Source organism: Oculina patagonica, chromosome 13 (assembly GCF_052425735.1).
Source record: "Oculina patagonica isolate OP01 chromosome 13, crgOcupat, whole genome shotgun sequence".
Taxonomy (NCBI): domain Eukaryota; kingdom Metazoa; phylum Cnidaria; class Anthozoa; order Scleractinia; family Oculinidae; genus Oculina; species Oculina patagonica.
Genome location: NC_135770.1, coordinates 31091302 through 31119255, shown reverse-complemented (window position 1 = coordinate 31119255; position 27954 = coordinate 31091302). Strand labels below are relative to the sequence as shown.

At 37.6% G+C, this 27954-nt stretch overlaps 2 protein-coding genes across 2 annotated transcripts; both read left to right on the top strand.

The window, feature by feature from the left end:
• Positions 1-99: 99 nt before the first annotated feature.
• Positions 100-25080, top strand: LOC144637130 (uncharacterized). Its single transcript, XM_078496277.1, has 20 exons — positions 100-280; positions 1680-1836; positions 2697-2869; positions 4519-4755; positions 5596-5713; positions 7161-7232; positions 7549-7620; positions 8690-8761; positions 10235-10306; positions 14514-14585; positions 14815-14886; positions 15162-15233; positions 15437-15508; positions 16210-16281; positions 21583-21654; positions 21936-22007; positions 22594-22665; positions 24245-24444; positions 24791-24916; positions 25025-25080. The coding sequence occupies exons 1-20, from the start codon at positions 157-159 to the stop codon at positions 25078-25080; spliced, it is 2055 nt and encodes a 684-aa protein (XP_078352403.1). The 5' UTR covers positions 100-156.
• LOC144636032 (uncharacterized) lies at positions 24802-27954 on the top strand. Its single transcript, XM_078495174.1, has 4 exons — positions 24802-24916; positions 25599-27155; positions 27291-27687; positions 27911-27954. The coding sequence occupies exons 2-4, from the start codon at positions 25667-25669 to the stop codon at positions 27930-27932; spliced, it is 1908 nt and encodes a 635-aa protein (XP_078351300.1). The 5' UTR covers positions 24802-24916; positions 25599-25666; the 3' UTR covers positions 27933-27954.

The window sequence follows — 27954 nt, the reverse complement described above, 5'->3', positions numbered from 1 at the left end:
CTCTCTCATACGGAAAGGGATAATTTTGGGCTACAAACGTTATCTGGCAAAAACAAATAAAATAAGACAAAAACAACCCCGGTAGCAATGATATTCTTTTTTACCATCAATGTGGAATAGAAACAAATTCTCTTTCTTCATCCTTGCACAGGAACAATGGCTTCACAATTAAAAAACAGCATCTGTTGTTTTATGGAGAAAGTATCCTTGTGCGCCATGAAAGTACTTCTGTTACTATTTGTGACAACGTGGAATGAAAATGGCGCCCACGCTGTACAAGGTGAGCTGAAGAAACGTCTTTGGAAATGCATGAAAAAAATAAATTTCTAGAATTAACGAAACACATGCCAGATGTTCGTAACTAAGCAAACAAACAGACATACATACAAGCAAAGGGAGACGTAGCTAAAAAGTAAATAGTTAATAAACAACTAAACATAAGTAAAAAAAAGTAATGGTACAAATACAAAAATAAATTCCTTGGTTGATTCTTTTGATTTAATTATTTCTAACTACTTCACCACCACCAACATCACAAAGGAGTAGTTTATTTTCTTCAGCCAATTTCCACCTTGTAGCGCATGTCAAGAAGAAATTTAATTATACACAATAACAAGTTAATAAAATCTTTAAAAACTTACCCATAAACAATTATTGGATGAGGCTTTTGTGATATCCGGAATAATCAAGATCGAGATAAGTGTTAACAGCCGAAGCCGTACACTTACTTCAACCTTCTGGATATCACAAAAACCGACTCTTATAATTGTTTCATTATACATTGTTTTAAAGAAATTAACGACAAACGTTTTCAACACCTGTGCTAAATCCTTTTTGCCGTCCGCTACTGAATGTTTTTCTCCTCAATGCATTCGTGGAACAGTTTCTTCCCAACTTTTGTCAATCTTTTTGTGTCTTCTCGGTCAGCAATTTTTTTTTAAATTTCTTTCTCGGTTGAAGAAGCGAATCGACGAGCCATGCTTTCAATTCGCTGTGTGCAAGATGCCACTCCCCGGGGGGGGGGGGGGGCATTTAAAAAAGTTTTATACGGGGAGCCTCCGCCCCAAGCTCTTACCCCTTACCCTTTTATATACCATTTTCACAGAAATTGTACCCCTTTTGTATACCTTTTACTGAGAAAGGTCCCCCTTTCATATACCTAAAAGACATAGCATAGACTTAGAACAGGACGTTTTCTTGTCATTTTCATGTTGCGATTTATGAATTAAAATGATACAGCCATAAAGTGCGTCTGTTCAAAATATTTTAATTCAAGGCCCTTTTAAAAACCTAAATGACGGATTTACATACCCTTTCATATACCTAAACTTGTGAATTCCCTACCCTTTTATATACCTGAAGCCTGAAAAAGGTACCCCTTTCGGGTGGAGCCTCCCCGTATAGGCCATTATATGGAGTACCTTCCCCCCCCCGGGTGCCACTCACCAGCCGTGAACTAAAAATTTGCTCTTGAAAATTATGCATTGTGTGCGCAACATACAGATTATTCACTAATCCGCGGCTAGGAGAATAGTGAATAATCTTTAGGTTGCGCTGATTCCCAGAATGAGCTGTAGGTTCTTAGCCAATGAGAAGACAGATAGTGACTACAATGTATAATAATAAATTAAATCTAATGTCATCTGGCAATCGATAAGCAAAATTTTTTGTTCTCATAGGGTGTGGTTCATTGGTGAATAACTCGCTGAGAAGTCCTGGATATCCAAATGACTATCCAAGTAAAACAGACTGTGTGTATCTGGTGCCTATTCCACCCGGCAGAACAATGAAAATGTTCTTTGAAGATTTTGACGTGGAGGACAGTTCATCCTGCTAGTATGTAGTGCTCGAAATACTTTTCTTAATAATCTTAACAAATGTAATAAAGCGATGAAGAGCGTTCAGGTTAATTAAAATGAGCCGTAAGCAGTGTTTTCGCGCAACAGTTGTCAATCAAATATACCGTTCCGGACTAACACGAAGATTAAGCATCCCATTTTATTTTCACGTTATCCAAAAGGATTTGTTACTGTCGAATCTTGAATGTTTGACCTATCTTGTATAATAATCAGTGACCTCTTGAGTTCAGGCATTGGCGCACTATCATTTTTGAGATGTCTCGATATTTGAAGATAAGAACTTTATTAGGGGTAGGGGTTGTTCGCATGTGATACATTCTACCTGTGCGAAATCCAAACCTGTATTACTACGGAATTTCATACCACATTTACGTATTGACGAGTTTTCTTCATCCCACGTCCAAAATGGCTTACGCCACGACATTTTAACTAAACAAGTGCTGCCCATTCCAGTAATTGGGCATTCATCGCTTAGATGATGCAAAAGCGGGTCTTGCAAAAGCGCAGTTAAAAAAGCCCATTAAAAATATACTTCGATATCAAACACCAAGTTCCCCCATTAGAGAATTGTTTATACAACGTTTTTCATTCCGCTGAAACCCAAACTTGGAGATGTATTTTGGATTGAGTATGGAAAAATAACTATAAAGCGGTTTCCTAGTATACAAATATCATGAGATAAATTTAAAAATCACCTCTCACCTTGTTTGCACCCTGTGAAATATATAAGGAATTTTAAAGCACCTTGAATTGTGTCGGTACATTTTCGTGTTTTGCTTGAAATATGTGCTTTGTAACAAGCGCACATTTTCACCTACAATATTTCATCATCTTCAGCTATGACTATTTGAAAATTTCAAATGAGCATGGATACATATTTGGTGTATACTGCGGCGAGAGGACTGGGGAAGCAGTTCTTGTAACTGGAGACAACGCAGTGATCACATTTCATTCAGACTACATGGGACAAAAGAGAGGATTTTTGATATCGTTTTCTACCTTTCCACACGGTTAGTACAGTGTATTTTTTTATTAATCATTAACACACTAATTACATACATTACCTACATGCTAAAATAACTTACATTACTTACAGTCTACATCACATTTCACTTATTACACTGTTTACAAAATGCATTACTTAAATTAATTACTTAATCATTAACACACTAATTACATACATTACCTACATGCTAAAATAACTTACATTACTTACAGTCCTACATCACATTACACTTATTGCACTGTTTACAAAATGCATTACTTAAATTAATTACTAAATCATTAACACACTAATTACATACATTACCTACATGCTAAAATAACTTACATTACTTACAGTCCTACATCACATTACACTTATTACACTGTTTACAAAATGCATTGCTTAAATTAATTACTTAATCATTAACACACTAATTACATACATTACCTACATGCTAAAATAACTTACATTACTTACAGTCCTACATCACATTACACTTATTACACTGTTTACAAAATGCATTGCTTAAATTAATTCACTTAATCATTAACACACTAATTACATACATTACCTACATGCTAAAATAACTTACATTGCTTAAAGTCCTACATCACATTTCACTTATTACACTGTTTACAAAATGCATTACTTAAATTACTTACGTTACTAACATTGCTTGCAATACTTATTTCAGTGTTTATAATGTTTTATACAAGTGAGAGAGAAAGCCTAAAAGCTGCGCAACTGCTGATGGCATTAATGATAATTAGTACTTTATACAAAGGTTCTTTGTATATCAACAAGCCTACAGTTAAATACGTCCTAAACACCTAACACCATAAACTTAAAAAGGAAAATCTACAACATAAACATATACAACATAAAACTTAAAAAGGAAAATTCTTCATCCACAGTGTAGCCAGATTAAATTTTCCCAGCTGATGATGTATTTGAATCCCTCGTAGAAAATGTCCACGGAAGCACCCGAAAACCGTATTCCTCTTACAACAATGTAAAACTAAATAATTATAGGACCAGTTGTTTTGTTATCGACTGTGGCTAATAACACGTACAGGACCTTTTCGATAATACGAAAAACCTTATCCAATATTCTTGAATAATAGAATAAATGGTATATCCATTTGTCTGCAAGCACATGTTTTCTGTGTTCGACTCACTGCCCCTTTTTCTCACTGTACAATTGTTTAAGCTGTACACAACTGCGAAAATATTTTTTTTAGTTATTTTAGGTCAAGTGTCAGATAAATATAAATACGTGTATTATAAAGGACCGGAATGGATTATATACTAGTTATGCAACGCTTTAATTTCGAGTGGTATACTATGGAATATCCCACGAGTCACTTGTATTTTCTCGGTATACACACGAGCCTTTAGGCGAGTGTGTATACCAAGAAAATACAAGCGACAGGTGGGATATTCCATAGCATACCACTCGAAAGGGTTGTGTAACTATTTTATACCATCCCGTAGAAAATACGCTTACTAAATTTCGTCGAGAATACAATCGCAGCGCACGATGGGAAGGTTGGGTTGAATACCGTCGAATATACAACGGCTTTCCTGTATTCTGATTGGCTGTATTTTCTATGGCATGGTATAAAATTATTTATCTGTCATATTAATTATCTTTGTTAAAATTTAAATTACCAGTTCCACCAAACATATCTCTACCGGATGCTGCTGTCGTGCGAACCTTACCAGGCTACAGAGTAACTTTCCCAGTGACTGGAAGTCCTCCGATACACACAGCAATAATACGAAACTCTACAGTATTGGTAAATACAACAAACACAGCAGGGATACGGATATTCGAGGAAGGAAATTACACTTGTGTGGCAACGAGTAACTATGGAACTGACGTTAAAGAATTCACGGCGAGTTTTAGTCGTAAGAGAAATGTTTTGGTTATGATATTAAACGTTTGATTTTATGTAAACATGGTAAACAATTACAGATAGCAAATGGAAAGTCGATTCGACGATAAATTTGCCAAAAGTTTATCGATTGCGATCGAGAGAGTAAAGTAATATTTGGCAAAAGCACGGTCAGCGAGCACGCGTGGTGCAACGAATTCTCTTGAAGTGATTTTCATTTGAGTTTTTTTAAATGCTGACATAAATTTGTGAAATGAATCGACACGGATAACAAATGAGTATGATGAATAACACAGCTTAGCAATAAAATAAAAAGGTACAGTAAAAACGAAGAAGCCTAAAAAAATTCACGGTTTCTATTCATGCTAGCCTTTCTCTTCTGGAATCTAGTAAGGATTTTTATTTGAATTTTGTTGTAGTTTACAACATCAAGTACAGACACCTAGAGAAGCTCACTTTTAACAAAGAACAACACCATTAACACTTTATTAAGAGTATTAAGAATTGAAAGTCATTGTACTTTGTTAAATAAATTGCAATACTGGACGTTCTTTTGGAGACCCGGGACTGTGTGTTGGTTAAAGTACTTGTGGTCGGAATGTACGCCTCGACACGCCTTCTCATGCATATACATGTTTCATTTATGTTGTCAGGTTATCTCAGAATTTAGTTAATCAATACGACGTCTCCTTTACAAACTGCAAATATTGTGGTGTCCTTATCATAATATACTTGTATTTTAGTTTTACAATATTCATGGCAAAATCATCATTGGTATATTTGGAAGTTCCTTCATGTTCATACATTCATTTGCTCGGGCATGATAACTATTTACATGTTAATTTCATTTCAGATTGTGGTCCGCGGTGTTCATATGAGTGGCAAGATTACTTAGGGAATATCCTTTCTTGTACGAATGTACCATCACCCATGGACGTTATATATTGTGCGCCAACGATGACTGAAAAGTTGTAAGAGCATTGAAGTTATTTGGAAATATTTCATTATTGACATTTTCACTATCACAGACTATCACTCAAAGTATCTTTCCTTCAAATAGAGTCACAGAAAAAATGCATGATGTGTGAAAACGTGGACTCAAAACTAGGTTTGTTCCTGCCAAAGACAATTAACGAACTAAAAAAGACTCATGCAAAAGTAAAAACATTAAGTTAGGAATATGCTTGCGTGGTACTTAACTGATGATGTAATTTCGAATGACAGCAAATAACTAGCGTGGCTTGTGCTTACAATATGTATTGGCGAGAAACAAAAGTACTGAAAGTGATAACCGACTATATATAAATTAACCCCCCCAGGGGGGGGGGGGGGGGGGGGGGCCCCCCCCCAAAAAAAAAAAAAAAAAAAAAAAAAAAAAAAAAAAAAAACCCCCCCCCCCCGTACGTCCGAGGGTTAAGTGTCAAAAAGAGTCCGTAAAGCCACTTATGACCGAACGATAATACAAAGTTTTGTTTGCCTTACTACAGGACATTTACTTCAAGCAATTTATCGCAACTTCCTATTGTAAAGTTCTCAAAACTGACCAGTTTACGGACGCTGTAAGTGTAAAATGACCATAATTTTCTTCCTCTGTACAAAGTTCGTTTATCGTCCTTGGATTCCTTGCCTGTCAATATTTATTTAAATTGGCTACCGGTTTTGCAGGTTAAGAAACAACGTGCTATGATATACTTTTGATGTTTAAAAAATTCTATGAAACGTTTTAATATCTACGGGTAAAGTAATAGACGCATTCCTTGCCAACTTTCGGCAATCCTTGGTAAATTCACTTATGTGGTTTTCAAAAGTACCCAATAAATATAAAACACTTTCATGCTTGTAAGTTATTCCTTTTTTGTTTCACGTACATGATACCTTTATTTACAGGGATTTGTCTTCTAACGCTATTAAATTTCTCCCCGAGGAACTGTTTGTAGCACTGACCAATTTGGAACTTCTGTAAGTCAAACGAATAATGGACCACCTCCCCTCAAGAAACATGTGTCGCCATTAAATATCTCACTTTGTATTTTACTACGTAGTATTTTGAGGGTTGATCATCTCAAATACCACAGCAGCCTATCAAAAAAAAACGCACATTACAAAAACGAAAGACACAACACAAAACACACAACAAACATAAGTTATCAGTATACAAGACAAAAAATCAAAAGAGCTTTGTGATATAGCTCAAATCTGAACGTGAAAAGATATGTCAGTTCAGTTTGCGATTTCTTGCTAATACATAAAAATTAATTTTTTCTTTAAGTCAAGGCCAGAAATGGAACCTTTAATTAAAATTAAGTTATGAGAGACAAGTCTGTGGCGTAAGAACTTTTCGTGAAGATGTATCGTATATCTCAAATGTAATGTCTGGAAAGATAACCGTTCAGCAAATGCAATTTACATCCTCCGCAGGACGTTGAAGTCAAATGCTATTGCAATTCTACCAAAAGGAGTATTTGAAACATTGTCAAAGCTGGGTTCCCTGTAAGTGAAAAGAAGCGTACCTGTTTGCTAATACGTTTTATGGGTGGTCTTTTCTAGGCTGCCTATAATGTTCTTGCATTACTATACCCATAATGCTTTGCCTGGGCATCGTGATGTTGGGTCGCCATCTTGTATTTAATGAAGAGCTTTAGTGTTTCACTACATGCACCTCAGGAGTCTTTACACCTTCAGGAGATTTTATACCTCATTACAGGTTCTCGTAATCTTACGGGCTAATGTTTTACTTTACTTGAACTACAGTTAATATACTTTGCCTTTCTTAACCCTAACGAACGTTTATATTACCTTTTAACAGCTATTTGCAGTCAAACGCTATTACACAACTACCTGAAGGAGTGTTTACCAACCTGAAAAATCTACGGTCATTGTAAGTACATAAAAGACTACCAAGCATCCTGGAAAAGATGTGTGCAGTTATTCTTTGTTTCCGTTATTACTAATCTTCTTTCATACAAGAATGGGGGCGCAAAGCGCGGCCGGGCTTCTCCTTATACAAGAATTAAAAAAAAGAAAACTGTTAAATGTATTTACCCAATTACTTATAAATACCCGTCCCGGGCAGTAAAAAAAGGAAGTCCGTGGGGAGGGGGAGGGTACAGGAGTTGTTGGGTGTTGGAATCCCGCCTTTAGCATAAAATACACTAATACTGCAAAGTTACTTAACAGAACTTGGAAATATACTAAGAACAAAATTCTCTGCCTGAAAATTTCAAATTTGGGTGGACGGTTACCATGACAATGTCAAGAACTTTGAGGAGACAGCTGTCGCATCGAAATAATTCCGAAGTATGAGTAAACAGATACTAAAACTTTTGACTACATTTTAAAAATTGCAAATTAAACACCATCTACTTGTCCCCATGCCACCCTTTACGTTCGGGATTAAAAAAAAAAAAACTGCAGTGTAATACTTCAGTCAGTCTTCGAATGCTTCAGGCTTTCTCGTTTCATTTGCTGTGTAATACCTTTAACAGGTATTTGCAATCAAATGCTATTACAGCTATTCCGGACAGAGCGTTTGCAACATTGACAAAATTGTGGACGCTGTAAGTTAAACTTAACCTAATCACAAGGAATCATATCGTTCCTTCATGTTTGTGAAATGATAAATGATAAAAGAAGAAAGCAGAATGAACTAAATTAGTCATGGTAAACAGACCAGGTGGGGCTAAATTCAGTGTGTAATCATACGACTGAAAGCTTAACAATAAGTTAAATAAAAACCAAAAGAACTATGTTTGTTTTCCGTCAGCCGTGAGACAATGACGCCACGTACTGTTTGATTACTCAGCAATGACGAGTACATTGTCGTCTTTAACAACGATCAAACAGGGCCTGCCAACAGAGAATTTTCGGTGTTATAAGTTTGATTAACACTTAAATATAAGGAATAGTGATTGGCTTACAATTTCATTTATCGTGTTATTTTTGCGCAGATATTTGCAATCCAATGTCATTTCATTTCTTCCCGACGCGGTCTTTGCTAACCTAACAAATCTGCGGAAGCTGTAAGTGGAAAGAAGCGTATACAAAAGATTAGTTTTGGTTATCTCTGTTTTATATATTTTAATATAATTTAAAAAAAGAGCGTCATGGAGGAGGAGGGGGTGGTCTATTGATCCCAGGGGGGGTACTCCGGCTTGTAAATGACGGGGATGATCGAATGAAGGCAAAACTCAGGACCCAAAAAAATCCCTAGGTCTTCCGACATTACCCAATAAAAACCCTGGACCAAAAATAACCCCCAAAAAATTCCCTTGTCAAATTACCAGGAGGGGCAATAATATAACACAAGGTAAATTATAAAAAATTGAACGCCCGTGTTTGTTAATTCATCATACCATAAATACGCCTAGGCACTTCAGTTCGTTTTTAATATCCAAAAAATTCATGTTTTAAATGAAGTCACCCAAAAAAATATTGCCAAATTTTCCAACCCAAAAAAATCCCGGAATCGAAAATTTCAAACCCAAGAAATGAACCCCTGGGCTATTGATATCATTTTCCAGCCATTTTTCTCAAATCCGCGTCGCTTTCATGCCTCCCAGTAGAACAAAAAGTCAAATCCCTGTTTAAATTATATAAGAATACGCAGAGGATAAAAAGAAACTCCATATAAAAAAGCAGTTACATTACATGTTAATTAAGCCGCACTCGTGAAAAATACGTTTCCAATATAACCATAGCATATCTTAAAATAATTTTATAAATGAATGGGTGAATAAATAGAGCCCGTGAAATGAAACTAATTAAGTTAGTTAAAACAACTTTGGGTGTTGGTGGTCATGTTAAAGGGACTGAAATGTCACGGGGTCTTCGCAGATTTTTGGTCTTAACTGTTCTGTATTTAGTGCTAGGCAACGTAAACCTAACTAAACATCATTTTTGAACATCTAAAGGAATATATAACCTTAATTTGCGGATAGAAATCAAGCTACGGCTATAAATATCGATATTTCGAAGACGCACGGAAACAACTTGAAAACGTTTGTTTAACTTTTTCAAATTGCAATCCATTTCCATCCGAGCCATCTGCAGCCAAAGATGCTCGTTAACAGTTTCAGGGCTCTAATATAGCAATTTTTAATAAAGATACTTATATTCCACTATTGCGCCATTTTACCATATTACGGCAAAAGAACGCGCAAAATATGCCACGTTATTACACAGTAGAACAGGAAAAAATACGGGCGGACACACTTACGGAATACTGGCCCAAACAGAGTGGAAAAATTAGTGGAATAATAAATTCCTTATAGAATTTTCCCCCCCACGACTCCAAAAATACAACGAACTCCAAAATACCGCGCGTATTATATGTTAAACCATCGAATAAGGTGTATTTATTTTTAGGTTTCCTGCGACACAAATAAAATTTTGGCATTACAAAAATCTGGTTAAATTCGAGATATAGTCCCTTTAAGCAAGTTTCTATATACATAGTAAAGTGCTCATTTTTATCGTTTCCTTACTCTCCATAGGTCGTTGTCGTCAAATGCTATTACACGTTTACCAGAAAAATTGTTTGCAAGGCTGACTCTTTTGCGAGAATTGTATGTAAAATGTTTCGCAGGATAATTATTTGCATTCCTAAAAATTTCAAGCGAAATAAACAAACAAGATCTGAAAAAGGTTTTGAATGCAGAACATGACCAGTAAAAAATGCCTTAAAAATGAAAAGGTTTTGTAACTGCCTTACATATATGTGTAAATTTATCAAAACCAGATCAAGGAAATTTTCACCGTTTTAAGCCCAAATCGCTGTAAACGCGTTTTTGTCTCGCCAGAAACAAACTCGATGATAGAAAAACTAAAGGGAATGTCAGCCTTTTTTTCTCTTCTCCTCTCTCTTCTCTACCTTTCAGCGCTGTATTTTTTCCCCTTTCTTGTGGCGTTTTAAGCCAATTCGCGCAGTAGATTACTTGTTCAAGAATACTGACGTCACTTTTCTTTGACCCGGTTTTGATAATAAATTCAGACAATGAATACAATGCACACCATTTTTTGCATTTCTCCAAAAAAATTGGCCAGTGGCGTGAAATAAAACTTAGTCTTAAATATATATCGATGCTAAAAATATGACTGATAAGTATTTTTTTAGTAAGTTCAGTTATTTATCCACTACTATAAAATGTTCGAGGAATTGCGCGCTCTATGACTGGTCAATTTGACTTCATTATACTTTCATAAAGCACGCGTCTCAGACATTCATGTTTTATATGAAAAGTCAAAGTAGAAGATATTTGTAACCGGGTACAGTAGCTTGCAATTTAAATTTGAACTAAGTAGTATAAAAAAAGTTAAACTCAAATGTTAAAAATATAAGAATACGCCAGCCTAGTAGCCTGCAATTGCTAGAGCTTTTCCTGAATCCCAGCATTCTTCTGAAAAAGGATGCAGGTAAAAGGCAGGTTAACCTCCAAAGGGGGGAAACTCCCGGGGTGGGTACTTGACCTAAGTTTAGGTATAGGGGTGCCGCTGGGGGTTTGAAACCCTGACCCTGTTTAGGACAATAAAAACTTAAAATGCCTACCCTGTGTAGGACAATTTTAAGACCCTATTTAGGACAAATGACAGCATCAACAATCATTTACGCTTTATTGTGATTGCGTCCCGTACGCGATGTTTGACGCATTGAAATGCAAAAACACCGTTCCCACAAAATAAAATAATGCTTTTTATTGAAGCGAAAGCGAAAACAATGTAAATACATGGACGACAGTCTTGCAGCCATACCATGTCTAGGACAGCTTCAGGCCTAACCTGCGATCAGGCGTTCTTTTTTCTTTTTACGAAAGCGAGAGGGAAAAAAGAACGCCTGATACATTAATTTAACCGGCCGCCAGCCGCCCCCTAATTTAAATAAACTAATGTGTCATCGAACTGTCAAACCACTCTTTGTAGTTGGCGGCAAATTCGAGACTCGGATTTCCACAAGGCGTGAAAAACGTCTGGAGAAAAATTGTACATATGTACAGCCTGTATTTAAACTTCGCCATGTTGAGATAAAAATGCTTTTAGTAGCAAGGTGAGATGGCGCTTGCGAACATATATTTATCAGTTGTACTGGATGCCGTCCCTTTATTTCAGCTTACACACACACAAAAAGGAATTCACCGACACGAGCTGTTTTACGGCAGATAGGATCGGTCGCTTTTGTAAACATTCCAACATCTCTGGAGTATTGTTTTCGAAGAACAACAAAAACATCTTCACGGAACCAAAATTATTACGCATTGTCGCTCACTCTAATTGTTCTGCCTTCAGAGAGTTACACTTGAAATCTGTTAGGGCTTCAGCTAACGTAGAAAAGAGCTCGTCCTCACAGTCCCGGCTCGCAGTAAACGTGACTCGTCTTTGCCATAACCAGCTTCTGACCGGAAGTCTCGTTGAAATACGACAACCAATCAGTCCACACCGCTCTATTGAGTATTGTTTCTCGACCAATAAGACAAAAAACCAGAATCTGGTTTTTTTACATGACTTTCGACAAGCAAATGTATCATGCCCTCCTTCCCCCGCAGCAGTAGTAGGGAGGGAGGGTATGATTTCAGGTTACTTCAGGCCCTGCTTAGGACAGAGGAGCTGAAATTACATACCCTGTTCAGGGCCGGAGGATTAAAAACCATACCCTATCCAGCGGCACGTCCCCATATAGGCCATATAGGGGAGTGTCCCCCCCCCCCGGGGGGGGGGGGAAACTTAAATCTAACACGGGGAGGCTCCGTCCCGAGGACTAAACCCTTACCCTTCCATGAACCATTTTTGATAGAAAATGCATGGTACCCCTTTCACATACCCACAGAAGGGACACTGAATCTCTTTTCTTAATTTTCCATTTAAATAGCCCCATAAATGCTTAAATGAATCAAGCGTTTGGTGGGTTTGTCCAAGATATTTGAAAAGTCCATTAAAGGAATTATTCCGGAAGGTTATTCCACGGCATTCGTGTGTATAAGTTTCTTTACCAATGCGCCTGTACTTATCCTGGGCGGGTAGGGGCGATGTAAAAGAAAAGAATTTGTTAAGTGTAAGTGCATAATTCAATCATTTTGCCCTTTACAGAAATTTATCTTCAAATGCAATTACATTTCTTCATCCAAGAATATTTGCCAATCTGGCACGTCTAAAAGACCTGTAAGAGCAAAGAAACCTCTCGACTCACTACAACAAATAAGCACAATAAATGGCTATTCCCTCAGCTGCTACATGATTATTTTGAACTTCAGTAAGCTAAGACGATGCATGCACGCTGATTGAACAATGGCTACTTCCGATTTTACTAGTGTATATATACTATTATTAGCGGATTCTAATTTGAATAATTTTTTCTGAGCAAGATTTAGCGACTATTTTATTTAGCGCTTTCCCGAAAATTGAAAACAAAAACAAAAATAAGAAGTATCGTGTAAACCAGTTTTTAATGAGCCTGCGAACGCACACGTATTTTCTAATTTCTAATTTTAGCACATCTTGAATATATTTAACGGCTGCTTGTTTTCCGAAAACTGTACAGAAATAAGCTAATTTAACAAGCCAAAAGAAAATAACAACGCGGAAAAGGCTAGTAAAGAACTTGTAATATCTTCATTCTCAGCTCCTAACAGTTGCAAGGCCAAGGCAGAATTTTCACAAAAATTTCTCAGTTATAAATAATAAGTAATTCAAGATCTACTGGAATTTACAAATGCACGCGGTTTGAGACAGATATTGATTTTCTATTACAAGAAAATCAGTCTCGTGTAAAATGGGTGGTGACGTCATTATGTTGCTATGGTTACTCCGATTTCGGTGAAACTTATCTCATTTGAAACTTTCATCTTTCTTTGAGTAGTAATAAAAACTAACTAGTAATAGCTCTTGCTAAGCTGCCCCCGCCTTTTTATAATTTCTTTTACAGCAATATTCTAAGTTTAGTGGAGTCTTTTGTCGCCTTTAAATATGCCGATGGACTACAGGCTTTTCTTTTACTGTGCCATGTACGTCACGACATTGTTTGCTGCGGAATTCCTTGTTGTATGGCACCGTTGCGTCCTTAAGCGGAAATAACACATAACACATTATTCGTGGTAACAACACGCAAGCTTATTCCCGGGCTTATGACATTCAAAATGAACTTACAATAATTTCCAGGCCAAAAAACCTAACAATTCAACAAGTAACAAAATATGGCACATTCAAAGATTTGAGAAAACAATTTTTGATCCTTATTCAACCCACTCTTTGGTTCAAATAAACTGACAGTTTGTTAGCGAAATGTATTACCTTGTATTGCATGACAAAGCACCCGCTTTTGTTTATTACTCATCGTGTGATATAAACGATTTCCGCTTGTTTTTCACGACGTTTAGTTGCTGACTAAGATAGGAAACTCTTAGTCCCTGAATGAAACTTTCCATGTCATTTTCGATATCATTTGAATTTCACGTACACGTTTCAGTTATGTCTTCAAGCAACAGATGTTTCCTTTGATCACAGTGAGGCAGCTATTTTTATCCTTTGCGACACTGACTTCCGGCAATCCTTTGCGAGCATTAGGGCAATCCTTTGCGAGCATTTGGGCAATCCTTTGCGAGCCGCTTTGACCAAAATCCAGATTTTTTCCGGTACCATTTACTGAATGCACACATTTAATCTATCTACGCGGGGACTTCTAAGGTGCCTCCTCGGGTTCCGGCCTCTGGGCCGGAACCCTGCGGGGGCAATTATGTGTAAAAAGGGTCACGTTTCACAGTCTTTCCTAATGATATCTTTACGCAGGTATTTGTCTTCAAATGCTCTTAAATTTTTACCACCCGGCGTGTTCGCCAACCTGAGATCTCTGAGAAGGATGTAAGAAAATTAATTTTGTTATTTTTTTTGCATGTGACGATGAATTTTGCTATCAAAAATGCAACAAAAACAGCAGCAGCAGCAGCAACAACAACAACAAAACAATAAAAACGAATTTATGGAGTACTAGTTATATATACCTATGACAAAATAAAATTAATCCAGTAGTTAAATCTAAGTGGATGGTACATTGCTTCCATTTTAATTACTGAATTATATTCTTTGACAGGAACTTGTCCTCCAATTCTATAAGAAATTTCTCTGATGGAGTGTTTGACAACCTGAGAAGACTGCATTGGCTGTAAGTAAAAATACGTGCACCCAACACAAACATAAGAGGCTGTCTTTCTGAAAAACACCCACTCAAATTCGCATCAAAAAAAAAAATCGCCTGAAACTCTGGCAACTGAAAGACTTTATCGAGGCTTCAGAGTTTCAGGCAAAATTATTTCTTGACGCGAATTTGAGTGGGTGTTTTTCAAAAAGACAGCCTCTTAATTAGTTATTTCTTTGTCCTGAAACGGTATCCGTGAAAAAGCAAAATTACATTAAATGCCTTTAAACACTTTTTTTCAGGCAATTGTCTTCAAATGAAATTACATTTCTGCCGGAGAGAATATTTGCCACCCAAAAAGGTCTGCAAATGCTGTAAGTATTAAAAAGGGTGGAGACACACTGCAAGATTAGAATATCGAAATAGTATAAAAAATAAAACATAAAATAATAACTAAATTCGCTTGTTCAAAATCCTTTCTAGCCGGCAAGCTCAAAAAACATTTTCTTCATGACTTGCTGGAATTTAGTAGCGAGACTCATATTCTTTAGCTTACCTATTATATGTCGTTTTTCAGGTTCCTGTCATCAAACGATATCCAGAGCTTACCTGCCAAGTTGTTCATGAACACGTCTAGCCTATTCTACCTGTACGTGCAATAAAAGTTGAGAGACACCAATGGGTTATCATGAAATGTGTATCTTGAGCTCTTGTTAACAAATGTTCATACGCACATACTGTGAGCCTAGTTAAGTTTACTAGTTTACAAGTCGATGGGCTTTTCCCCGTGCTCATCGTCATGGTAATTATTTTATAACCTTATCATTTTAAATCAACGTTTTTGCGATTCTTTTTTTAATTTTTACATTATTAACATGGTTAGACCAGCCCATCCAGTTTCAAATTATTAGATTAGTATTTTTAGTATTAGATTTCTATATTGTAATTGATGTTTTATAAAGTTTTTTTTATTCTTTTTTTTAAATATCTTAAGGAATATTCCCTACCTATGTGGTTTTTGACACATAAATAACGTTATTCCTTCCTTCCTTCCTTCCTTCCTTCCTTCCTTCCTTCCTTCCTTCCTTCCTTCCTTCCTTCCTTCCTTCCTTCCTTCCTTCCTTCCTTCCTTCACCTTTCTAATTCTACCTTCTTATTGCACCAGGGGAAAATCTTTAGTGTCGCTTCACTCTGCTGAAATACTTTGGAATTTTCAACTTATTCCTAATGATTATACTGAACTTGTGCTTTGATACAACTATATATACCCATTATATCATCGAGAGTTAGGAATTCATAAGATTACTGATGATAGAATATAAATGGGTTTTTTTCTATTTTTCCTTGCAGAGAACTTTCTTTCAACAAAATTCAACACTTGCCACATGAATTATTCTGTTGTACGGGAAGGTTATCACATCTGTAAGGATCTTATGAGAATGCTTCTTCGTAGCCTGAGAAATTGTTGTTTATTTTGTTCAAATTTTTACGACAAAGAAAGCGTTGGTTGGCTGGATTATTTCATTAGAAAACAAATAAATCGAAAATCCACAATGGACAGATAAATCAAGTTTATTTAAATTGTTAAAATATTGAAACCAAAATAAACTTAATTTAATATAATCCATCAAATATTTGTTCCCGCGCGCGATTGGTCTAAACGCGTCACGAGATGCAGCTGAAACCGGGCAATATTTTGTAAATAAACCCCTTCAGAGGATAGTGTCCGAGACTGAAAGGTTGTCCAAAAAATTAACAGATGGCCGAGAAGCGAAGCTTCGAGGGCAACTGTGTAATTTTGAGGACAATCTTTCAGCCATTAGGGCATTATCCTCCAATATACCAGCAAGCCAGAAAGAGGTCTATTAATTGTATAACCCTCCGATCAATTTTTAAACGCGCTTTATCGCAGGTTAATTGGGAAAAAACAACAATGATAAACCGGCGAAACTGCGGTTGAAACTTATGCATGTTGATTGGTTTACGTGATTTTTGTAACACTGTGTTTTGATTAAAAAGTAAGGCATGAAAAGATGACTTTGTTCGTTTGTTTTGTACAGTTGAACCCCGCTAATTCGAACTCGGTATTTTGAATTCCCCGTTATTTCGAACTAAACCCATTTCCCTTGGATTTGCTTTTCAGTTATTTACTATCGGCTATTTGGAACTTCTGCTGTTTCGAACTTTCTTTTTGTTTCCCTTGACGGGTTTAAATAGCGCCGGATCAACTATAATTGGCTATTAAATCAGGTGACGGATATTAAATCCGACGGGATATTTTGTCTGATAGCCGTCGTCCGATTTTGTACCACGTGATGCATTTTGTCCAGTAAGCGCGCGCGAAAATTAATCGGTGGGTTATAACAGGTGTTAGCATAACACAGCTGCCGTCTATTGCAAATCGCGCAATCTGATTGCTATACAGGTGCCTTCTATCGATCGTTAGCATAACCACACTGACCTACTATTGGTAATCGCGCAATCTGATTGGCTACACAGGTGCCTACTATCGATCCGTAGAAGGCACCTTTGAGCTCCTCGATCAATAATGGCTTCAACTTCGCGTTTTCGTGAAGTTTCTGAAGACAACATAGAGAGCGTGTTACAAAGTGCTATTCCTGAGAAAACCAAGCAAGCGACAAAGTATGGAATGAAGATTTTTAAAGGTAAGTGACGAAAAATTTCCGAGAAAAAAAACCTTTCAAGTTATCAAATACATTCAACGACAGATGGTTACGTAAACGAAAACAAAGTTGCCAAAGACTGGTTTTCAACCCAAAAGGAAATTACAACACCCATCTAACAACAAACAAAAGCCGAATAAAATACTTGTTTGCAAAAGTTTTATGTGTCAGTGACACGAACAAATGGAGAACCCTTCAAAGTTTCTTCACTGAAAGCCATCCGAGCGGCCATCGATCGACATTTGAAGCAAGCACCAAATAACAAACCGTGGTCCATTGTCGGAGATTTGGAATTTAAGATGGCAAATGATGAAGTCTGCAAGAATCTCATGAAAGAGGGAAAAGTCGCAGGAGTGGTCCATAAAACTCCCATCACAAGCGAGCAACTACAAAAGCTGTTTGAAAGTGGTCAACTGGGAAATGCGGATACGAAAGATCCTAAGCAACTACAGCGAACAGCTTGGTTTTACACTTACTTATATTTCGTTGAGCCAATGGTAGTTTGCTGTAAAACACTTTTTCATCGTTTGAGACGAAAAGAACTTTGAAATAAATCTTAGTTTGAGCCTTTCAAGCTTTACAAACCATTTTAACTTCGACGGTTTAGAATTTTTTTGAGAATGCGCAATGTACGAGATCACTGTGTAGCTTTGTTCCTGTGATGAATGAACATTCGTGACTGAACTTTACAAATGCGCCAGCTTGTTAGCATGCTTCATTGCACAAATGTAACAAAATTATTGAAATAAAAATATTTTTTATTTGCTTGATAGATCGGTCAGTGGGTTATGCTAACACAATTAGACGGCTCGCTCTCGGTTTCTACCGGCTTGATAGTTGGCTTGGGGCTTCGCCCCTCGCCAACTTTCAGCCGGTAGAAACCTCGAGCTTGCCGTCTAATTGTTATTTAGACGGCTCTTGGTGCGCGCGCTCAGTTTTTTGGCGGAATTTTATCAACAAAACATTTAAAAAATCAACTCTAGCTCTATTTTGTGTTTAATAGATCGGCGGCTGGGTTATGCTAAGACAATAAGACGGCTCGCTCTCGGTTTCTGCCGGCTTTTGATAGTTGGCGAGGGGTGAAGCCCCGAGTCAACTATCAGCCGGTAGAAACCTTGAGCTTGCCGTCTAATTGTTAAATATTTCCCCGAGTGATATTCCCCAGGTTTCGAGCTAAGCGATTTATGTTTGCACGTTTAGTTTCCATGGCGAGTAATTTTTAATTGAAAAGAACTGAACAGTTTGAACACACTAACAATGGTAAACAATATTTTGAACGCCGACAGACTTACTTTGACGACAAATGAGGCACGATTTACGTTTTAAATTTCTGTGTAAGCCCTGCTGTAAGCCGGCTTACAGGCTTACACGATTAATTTATCACCTGTGCCAAGATTACGTGATGGAAAAAAGTAAATTGGTAGCTTTCTTACCTGAGGATAGGTTAAGGATCCGTCTGTTGCGATGGCAACCAATTTCTTCATGCTAATTTTCCCCAAAAAATCCTTAATTTGAAATCTTATTCTAGCCCCACATGAAATGACAGGGTTACAGGCTTACATGCTTACAGAGTTAAAGGGTTACAGAGTTACAGGGTTACAGGCTTACATATTTACAGGCTTACAGGGTTACAGAGTTACAGGCTTACAGGGTTACATGGTTACAGGCCTACAGGGTTACAAGCTTACAGGCTTACAGAGTTACAGGCTTACAGGCTTACAGGCTTACAGGCTTACAGGCTTACATAGTTACAGGCTTACAGGGTTACAAGCTTACAGGCTTACAGAGTTACAGGCTTACAGGCTTACAGGCTTACAGGCTTACAGGCTTACAGGCTTACAGAGTTACAGGCTTACAGGCTTACAGGCTTACAGGCTTACATGCTTACAGGCTTACAGAGTTACAGGCTTACAGGCTTACAGGCTTACAGGCTTACATAGTTACAGGCTTACAGGGTTACAAGCTTACAGGCTTACAGACTTACAGAGTTACAGGCTTACAGAGTTACAGGCTTACAGGGTTACAAGCTTACAGGCTTACAGGCTTACATAGTTACAGGCTTACAGGGTTACAAGCTTACAGGCTTACAGGCTTACATAGTTACAGGCTTACAGGCTTACAGGCTTACATAGTTACAGGGTTACAAGCTTACAGGCTTACAGACTTACAGAGTTACAGGCTTACAGGCTTACAGGCTTACAGGGTTACAAGCTTACAGGCTTACAGGCTTACATAGTTACAGGCTTACAGGGTTACAAGCTTACAGGCGTACAGGCTTACAGGCTTACAGGCTTACAGAGTTACAGGCTTACAGGGTTACAAGCTTACAGGGTTAACAAACGGGTGCTTAGTGTAGTTAAAACAAATTTCTAAAACTTAACTGGACAGTGTTGAATCTAACGAAAGAACTCATATGCAAGGTGACCCTACTCGGAGGAATGACAAAACGACACGGAATATTCTAAACACGGAATAGTGAAACAGTAAAAAAGCAAATAAACAAAACAAAGTGCTTTGTAATCCAAGGCACAAGAAAGTAGCCACTGCAGTCCCTACTCATTTCAACATGCCAGGTCACTGCACATCAGACATGTCTATAGTTCCTCTTGAATTGCTACCCACTAAAAGTACTTCTCGTCGCAAAGCAAGAGAAGCATATCTCATAGACTGAGGCAAAACTCTTGAATCTAATGGCCTTAATAGACGCTCTGAACAGTGATCTGTTATATCTTTTAATCGCTATATGAAAGTTAGCTTTAGTTTATTATTACTTTTATTTCATTTTTATTTTATATTATTATTATAATTATTATTATTACATTACTTTTTCCCCCATCTTTTATATATTATTAGTGCGTGTATTTTCTTTCTACGTATATACTCTGTAAGCCTGTAAGCCTGTAAGCCTGTAAGTCTGTAACTCTGTAAGTCTGTAACTCTGTAAGCCTGTAACTCTGTAAGCCTGTAAGCCTGTAAGCCTGTAAGTCTGTAACTCTGTAAGCCTGTAAGCCTGTAACTCTGTAAGCCTGTAAGCCTGTAAGCCTGTAAGCCTGTAAGCCTGTAAGCCTGTAACTCTGTAAGCCTGTAAGCCTGTAAGCCTGTAAGCCTGTAACTCTGTAAGCCTGTAAGCCTGTAACCTTGTAACCTGTAAGCCTGTAACTCTGTAAGCCTGTAACTCTGTAAGCCTGTAAGCCTGTAAGTCTGTAACTCTGTAAGCCTGTAAGCCTGTAACTCTGTAAGCCTGTAAGCCTGTAAGCCTGTAACTCTGTAAGCCTGTAAGCCTGTAACTCTGTAAGCCTGTAAGCCTGTAACCTGTAAGCCTGTAAGCCTGTAAGCCTGTAAGCCTGTAAGCCTGTAAGCCTGTAAGCCTATAAGCCTGTAAGCCTGTAACTCTGTAAGCCTGTAAGCCTGTAAGCCTATAAGCCTGTAAGCCTGTAACTCTGTAAGCCTGTAACTCTGTAACTCTGTAAGCCTGTAACTCTGTAAGCCTGTATGTAACTCTGTAAACCTGTAATTCCATGTGGGTTAGAATAAGATTTCGAACTAAGGATTTTTGGGGGAAATTGGGGAAAGATAAATTGGTTGCCATGGCAACAGACGAATCCATAACCTAACCTCAGACAAGAAAGCTACCAATTTACTTATTTCCATCTCGTAATCTTGGCACAGGTGATAAATTAATCGTGTAAGCCTGTAAGCCGGCTTACAGCAGGGCTTACACAAAAATTCAAAACGTAAATCGTGCCTGGTATACTTTGACGTTTCAAAGTCCATGAAAAGTTTTCCCAAATGAGCGGCCTTGTTTGGTTTTGTGTAAAAATATTTTAGGATGATAAATACAATAACCTCCATTTGGCTTCAAAAATATTTGTCCTTTGATATAAATTATCTGTTCCTCGAAGATACATGTAACACGTTTCTTTGATCTTCGTTCCCAGAAAACAGTTCGCTTGTCGGAACAGATGACGTCAGTACACAAGTTCGAGCCAAAATGGAGGTTATTGTTTATGTGTACTAAATTTTTTTCAATGATTTATAGGATATTGCAGAATAACAGGATACCTCTCATATCCAATGAAACCTTCACCATCGCCACAGGACTTCAATATCTGTACGTGCCCTTATTTTGCTATGTCCGATTTTTAAATCGATTACGTCATTTGGTTGTGATATGACGTAATAATCAACACGTGACTACCACTAAAATAACTTAAACAAATTTTCGATACTATTACATATCAAACAAGTTTCATTTACATGTACCACGATAGATGGAAACCCAGGCAAAACAGGGTTAACCCGGCAAACATGAGTGTAAAAATAAATTTGTTGTGACCACTATGTCAGTAGCGATGCTAACAAGCTTTTATCACCTTTTATTCCCACGTTAAGGTTTCTAAGCGCCAACCAATTAAAGACTATTCCATTTCGAGCCTTCTTTTATCTGCATCAGGTTAATATAATGTAAGTAATTATAATATAAATCTGATTGAGGAATGTAGTAGAGAGTATTCTATTTTAATTTTCAACAAATTGTCACAATGTCCATATATGGTTATGAAGCCCAGGTTATCTGTCATTCGTACATAACAGATATTCCGCGATATACGTAGTTTGCCACGGTTTGTCCGATGACTAGCGAAAGGCTGCATAAGCACAGTTTATCTGGCTGGGGAACGTCTTTCTTTACAATTAGCTTGTTATAAAACAATTATGCTAGTCAATCTTGCCGAACATCGATTTTGTCAGGATAATTGTAAATTATTAAACAAAAACAAAATGTTGACATACCTTGCTTTTATTACTAATGGAATTCATACAGGGATGTTTATAAAGTATCTCAAAGCTAAAAGCCGTCGTATCTTGCTCCAACGCCATATATGTTTTTTTACTGATAGGTGACTTAGGGTTCATCTTACGCTCCTTTAAGTGACCATGTTTTAGATTGCTTTACAGAAAACCTTTCTGTCTGTCCGGTAACTAAAAATACCAAATAATGGCAATTCAGCTCTTGCTCAATGATTACATCTTTTTTTTTTCATCTTCAAAGAATGCTTTCCGATAACCCTCTGAGGACAATTGAGCCAGAGGCATTTAAACTCGGCCGTTTAAGCTTAAAAATGTAAGTTATTTACTTCACACCAAGTTTATAACGTCATATAAAAGGGAGCAAGTGAAATCACCTATTTTGTTTTAGTAGAAACTCATCCTGTTCTATTGGATATCCGTGAATTTGATTGGTTCTCCCATCGTCTTCTATTCGCTGATAAAACATAATCGCACGTGCATTTTTTTAAATACAATTCTTTTAGATTTTTGGCATAAAAGTGCAACTGTAGGTTTTGGACTGCAACCCTTTAGTTCCTACTTATGCAATGAGCAATAGTCATTCGCTCATAGAAAACCCGGGGTCATAGTCTAATATGATTGTTAATTAGCTCACTGATTCGGATAATAATAACAAGCTTCTGATCTGTTTTAAACTTCGGGTTTGTAGGTTTTTTTTTTCATAACTGTGTTAAAAAGAATAATATATTGTCGAGAGAATTCTTAAGATTGCAAGCAAAGCTTAAAAGTATGAACAAGAAGTATGAGGGAAAGTAAAAATAAAAATCTGAGACTTCCTAGCACCTTCTTGCCTTAATTGTGTTTTGCATCTGCTTAGATTTTTGCTACGGACGAAGCTGAAGATATTGAGCCTTGAGTCCTTTATCGGTCTTCATGGTCACGATTTCCAAATGTAACTACTCAACTATAAAATTTTATAATGTCTTTAATAATGACGCTCTGAGGAGAAAAGAAACGGGCCTCATGTCTAAAGCCTGATGTTGTTGCAATTGTTGGGAATTCTCCTGTATTGGCATGTTCTGTTTTGGCGTGAGAGCTAAAAGCAATGTCAAACACGCAAGTCTAATACGATTCAATCGCCGATCCTCTCGTTACTTAAATGTAAATTAAATTTTCTGCAGGAATGTACGCCAACAACTTAAACATCCAAGGAAAAGCAAAAAAAGAAACTCCCTTACAGTGGATTGTGTTCCCTGAAGCGGCTTCTTACCTAACGGCAGAGCATTATCGGAAAAAAGAGAAAAATGCACAAACGCAAAACTATTTGTCGTCAAAAATCACTTTCCACTAATAATTTCCGATCAGTTCACATACGCGACATTTATTCATTACCCGTAATAAATGTATTTCAATTAAGTAATTGTACAATTTATGACTAAACTTTTTCTTGAACTTCTTTTTATTTAGCTTAATAAGGCAAAGAATGACTGGAAGAATGAAATATATTTCCAACGCCCAGAACTGCACGATATATCTGTGGGTGTTTTTAGACAAATCTTTTACCGTGCGTTCATCAATGTACTATTTAGGCTTACATAAAAAAATCCTCTCTGATCTGGGTTTCGTCCAAGTTTCTTTAAGAATCGTGATAGGAATTGAAGGAAACCTGACAAAATTAATTTGCAATTTTGTCATGAAAGTCTCTGAACAGGATCCAGGATTTTAACGATATATCAAACGTACAGTAGCCTATAGGTTGACAGCACTACTTAAATAGACTAAACACAGAAAAAAATCATGCTGAAGCCCTAGTCGAAACTGTAGCTTCAACGGTGACACAGTTTCTGTATTCTTCCTCATGAACAATCGAATAATTTTATTGCTTTTCTAAACTTTAAACTGCTCTTTCTCAGGAATCCTCTCAATTCCGACAGCAAAGCTATCAAACTCCGACGTGGCTCCAATGAAGAATTTGCGTCCGCTCTGTTGGCCTCGGGATTTATGCGAATATTTGACAATCGCACAAGAATTGATACGTATTTACCATGTCCACTTGGAACATTTTACAACTCTTCATCTGAAGGGAGACAAGGATGCATAGAATGCCCTCCAGGTTCGATGATTATGCTTCAAGTTATACTCGCTTTAGCATAACTAGGTACATAGTAAACGATTTGAACTCGGAAGTATCAAAGTTAGTGTAGCGTGATGTAGGGCCCTTTTCTCCCAAAGGAGATTAAAAATATCTCAAAGTAAGATCATCCGGGCGAGAGTGTTTCCGTAAAGAACTGCCGTTGGCGACTGACTGACATTTCGACAACCTAAGCAGAAATCATCTTCAGAATCAAGTGAAACCTTGTTGTCAGTAGATAGTGTTCAGCTGTGATGTTATTAACTGTTAGACTCGTATACAGTTTGTGAACAGTCATTGGTGAGTTTACACTGTCTTCTTCCTTTAGGTGGTTTCTACTCTGATACTCTTGGTCGCGTGGCCCAAGAATGTAAGAGGTGTCCAAATGGTTCATTTGTTCCATATGAGCTAACACCAGGAAAATCGGTTCTGGATTGCAAAGCCTGTCCCCAAGGTAAGTACAGAGGAACCTCCAAATAAAGAAGTCCTTGGTACAGTATAACGAACGGTTTCAATCTTCCCCATAATGATAAAACATACGCGGTTATCAGATCTTTTGTAGATGTTAGGGTTGCGCATCGCATGGGATACTCTTCCCGTTCACACAGTCCCATTTAGTATTTTTCTATCTATACTTTTGATTAACTATATATGTTTATATTTTTTGATTTACTTATGACACCAATAAAGTTGATAGAGGTCCCTTGTTATAATTATCGAGATTCGTCTGTACCATCCCAAGTAAAATACAGTATTTCCTGCAGGGAATTGAGAATATTTATCATCAGACTTAGTCCGACTGCAAAGAATCGCCTTAATATAATACTCATCAGTCCTGGTTAAATCGAAACTGGACTATGGATCACAAAAGATTTCTTTACGAAAATACATTTCTGCAGGGTTTAACCGTAGCCCTGCGTGATGACGTTTTGACAAAACAGTTTATACGCTGATCATTCTCCAGAAAACTCTGGCTGTAATACATGACTAACTCAGTGCACAAAACTAGAATAACAGCAGCACGCATGTTTGTTGAGCTTTCAATATAAAGGTCATTTTAAATTCCACTTTCTTCTGACAAAAACATTTCCTCCATGGCGCCGCTTAATACGCCTACCTCATTTTTCTTCGTCTAGGTACAGAGACTGATTTCTTTGCTGGAAACCGTGCGTGTCGGTGCTTGGAAGAGTTTTATAGGACGCATATGTTCGAGGAATGCCACAAATGTGCAAGTCAAGGTGGACTGCAATGTAAAGATGATTATGCTTCTTTGAAACCTGGCTACTGGTGGAAATGGAGCAATCAAACATACAAAGAACGCTACCTATATTTTATTAAAAATCTCTTGGCATCTCCACCATTATTGGATGATTTCTCCGTACAGTACCCTTATCCAATTCCAACGCCTTACAAGTGCCCAGTAGAAAAGTCTTGTGAGGGTGGTTTAGATTCTCCGTGCCAGAATGGGTATGAAGGTCCACTGTGTGCAGTTTGTAGTACAGGATACTTTAAGCAATTGCAAATATGCACACCATGTCCATCAAAGCGGTGGATTGTGGGACAGTTGTCAATAGTTATGGCTGTTTTATTGGCAATCATTGCATTCTTGGTTTGGACGAACAAACGAAATAGTAAGAAGGGCGAAGGTCGCCAGCTAATAGACATGTTCTTCTCTAAACTTAAGATCGTAATTGGCTTTTATCAGGTTACTTACGGTTTGCTGGAAGCGTTCTCTTACATAAAATGGCCAGGTTCTCTCCAAGTTATAGCCAAGTATTCAGGAATACTCCAGATGGATTTCCTTCAGATAGCACCCATTCACTGCATTTTTCCAGGATTGCACGTGGATGCATTTGGGAACTTGTTGGTGATTATGTCAATGAATGCTGCTGTTATTGGCATATCCGGCCTTGTTTTTGGAATTCGTAAAGCCATTATTTTAAACAGCAAAAACTGCGGGGAGGTGGAAAAGCTGGGGAAAGTGTCTCAGGCAAAAGAAACTGCCTACAGGAATTTGTTCTTCTTCCTGTATGTGACATATCTGAGCACGTGCTCCAAGACTGCCAGCGTACTACCACTTGCTTGCCGTAAGATATGCAGTGACGAAAAAGAAGAGTTTTGTTACAAGTACCTCAAAGCAGATTACAGTGTAGAATGCCAAGGACAAAGATACAGCAATCTGGTTATCCTCGGTTACATTTCTACAGCCTACATCCTTGCCCTACCTGTGACTTCATTTTTTGCTCTTTGGAGACAGCGAAGATTAATTTCAGTCCCAACTAAAACTGACTCGTCAGGCTCTAACACAGAAATTATCACTGGATTGCGTTTTCTTTTCGAAAACTACAAAACTCATTCGTGGTATTGGGAACTGGTTGAAATGTCTCGTAAAGTAATCCTTACAACTGGTCTCATTCTCGTGGGGCAAGAAAGCAGGTCTTACATTGGATTGGCATGGGTCATGGCAGGCATGTATGGAATGCTATTCTCTTGGGTCAAACCCATACAAGAAGCGTTCGAGAATAGGTTGATGTCGGCGTCCCTGGCTGTTACTGTTGTGAACCTGGGTATTGGAGCCGTGAGTCGAATTCCAGCAGAGAATATACCAGGCGCGATCAATAGCGACACAGACGCAGTAGTATTGAAGATATTGGTTATTGGAGCTAACAGTTTGGTGATCATCTTGGTCATAGGTAAGATAATATATGAAATTTCATTGATAAGACTGACATGAAGAACGAAGGCTTTGTAATTACGTTTATGCGAAAACAAGTTTTTCTATGATGCCTTAAGTTAACCAAGTCACTTAAGTCTTGTTTTGTTTTCAGCTCAGTATGCGATGTACCTTTATGGCTACCTAAAGGAATGGCGCAAAAATCCACATTGCTCCTTTTCATGCTGCCTGGCTGTGTTTCTCCCTCTCCAGGATTTGCAGGGTGAACTAAGTGGTTTGATTGGGACAAACCTTCTACACACCCGGCTAAATACAGGAGTTGAAATGCCCACAGTTTTTGCTGCTGTCAAAGACAGTGGAGCGATTGATATTACTCTTGAAGACGATACACAAGATGACACCAAGGCAGTAGATTTGCAAGATGAGAGTCTTTCAAATGGCGAGTACAACAGTCCAAAATGCCATCAAGGGTCACAAACAGAGTTTTCTTGGCTGGCAGAGGCTGATGTCGTGTTACACGTACCAATTGAAAGGACTCAGCAGAAATCTCTGTGAGTTAGATAAGCACCGACAAGAATGTCTCATATATTTTTTATAGTTTTTTACTGTAATCGGTGTAATGAGCTCTCGGCCGAACATTTAATTCATGCCTCGATGACCGCACAAAGAAAGGGGAGGTAGATGTTGTTAACCCTCCCCACTTAAAGCTTGGGTTTTTGTTATTAAAGCAGGACACCATCAAAATGTTATGCTGTTTTTTTGTTTGTTTTTCAGATGGCAATGCACACGTTTATAGACAAACATCACACAGACTACCA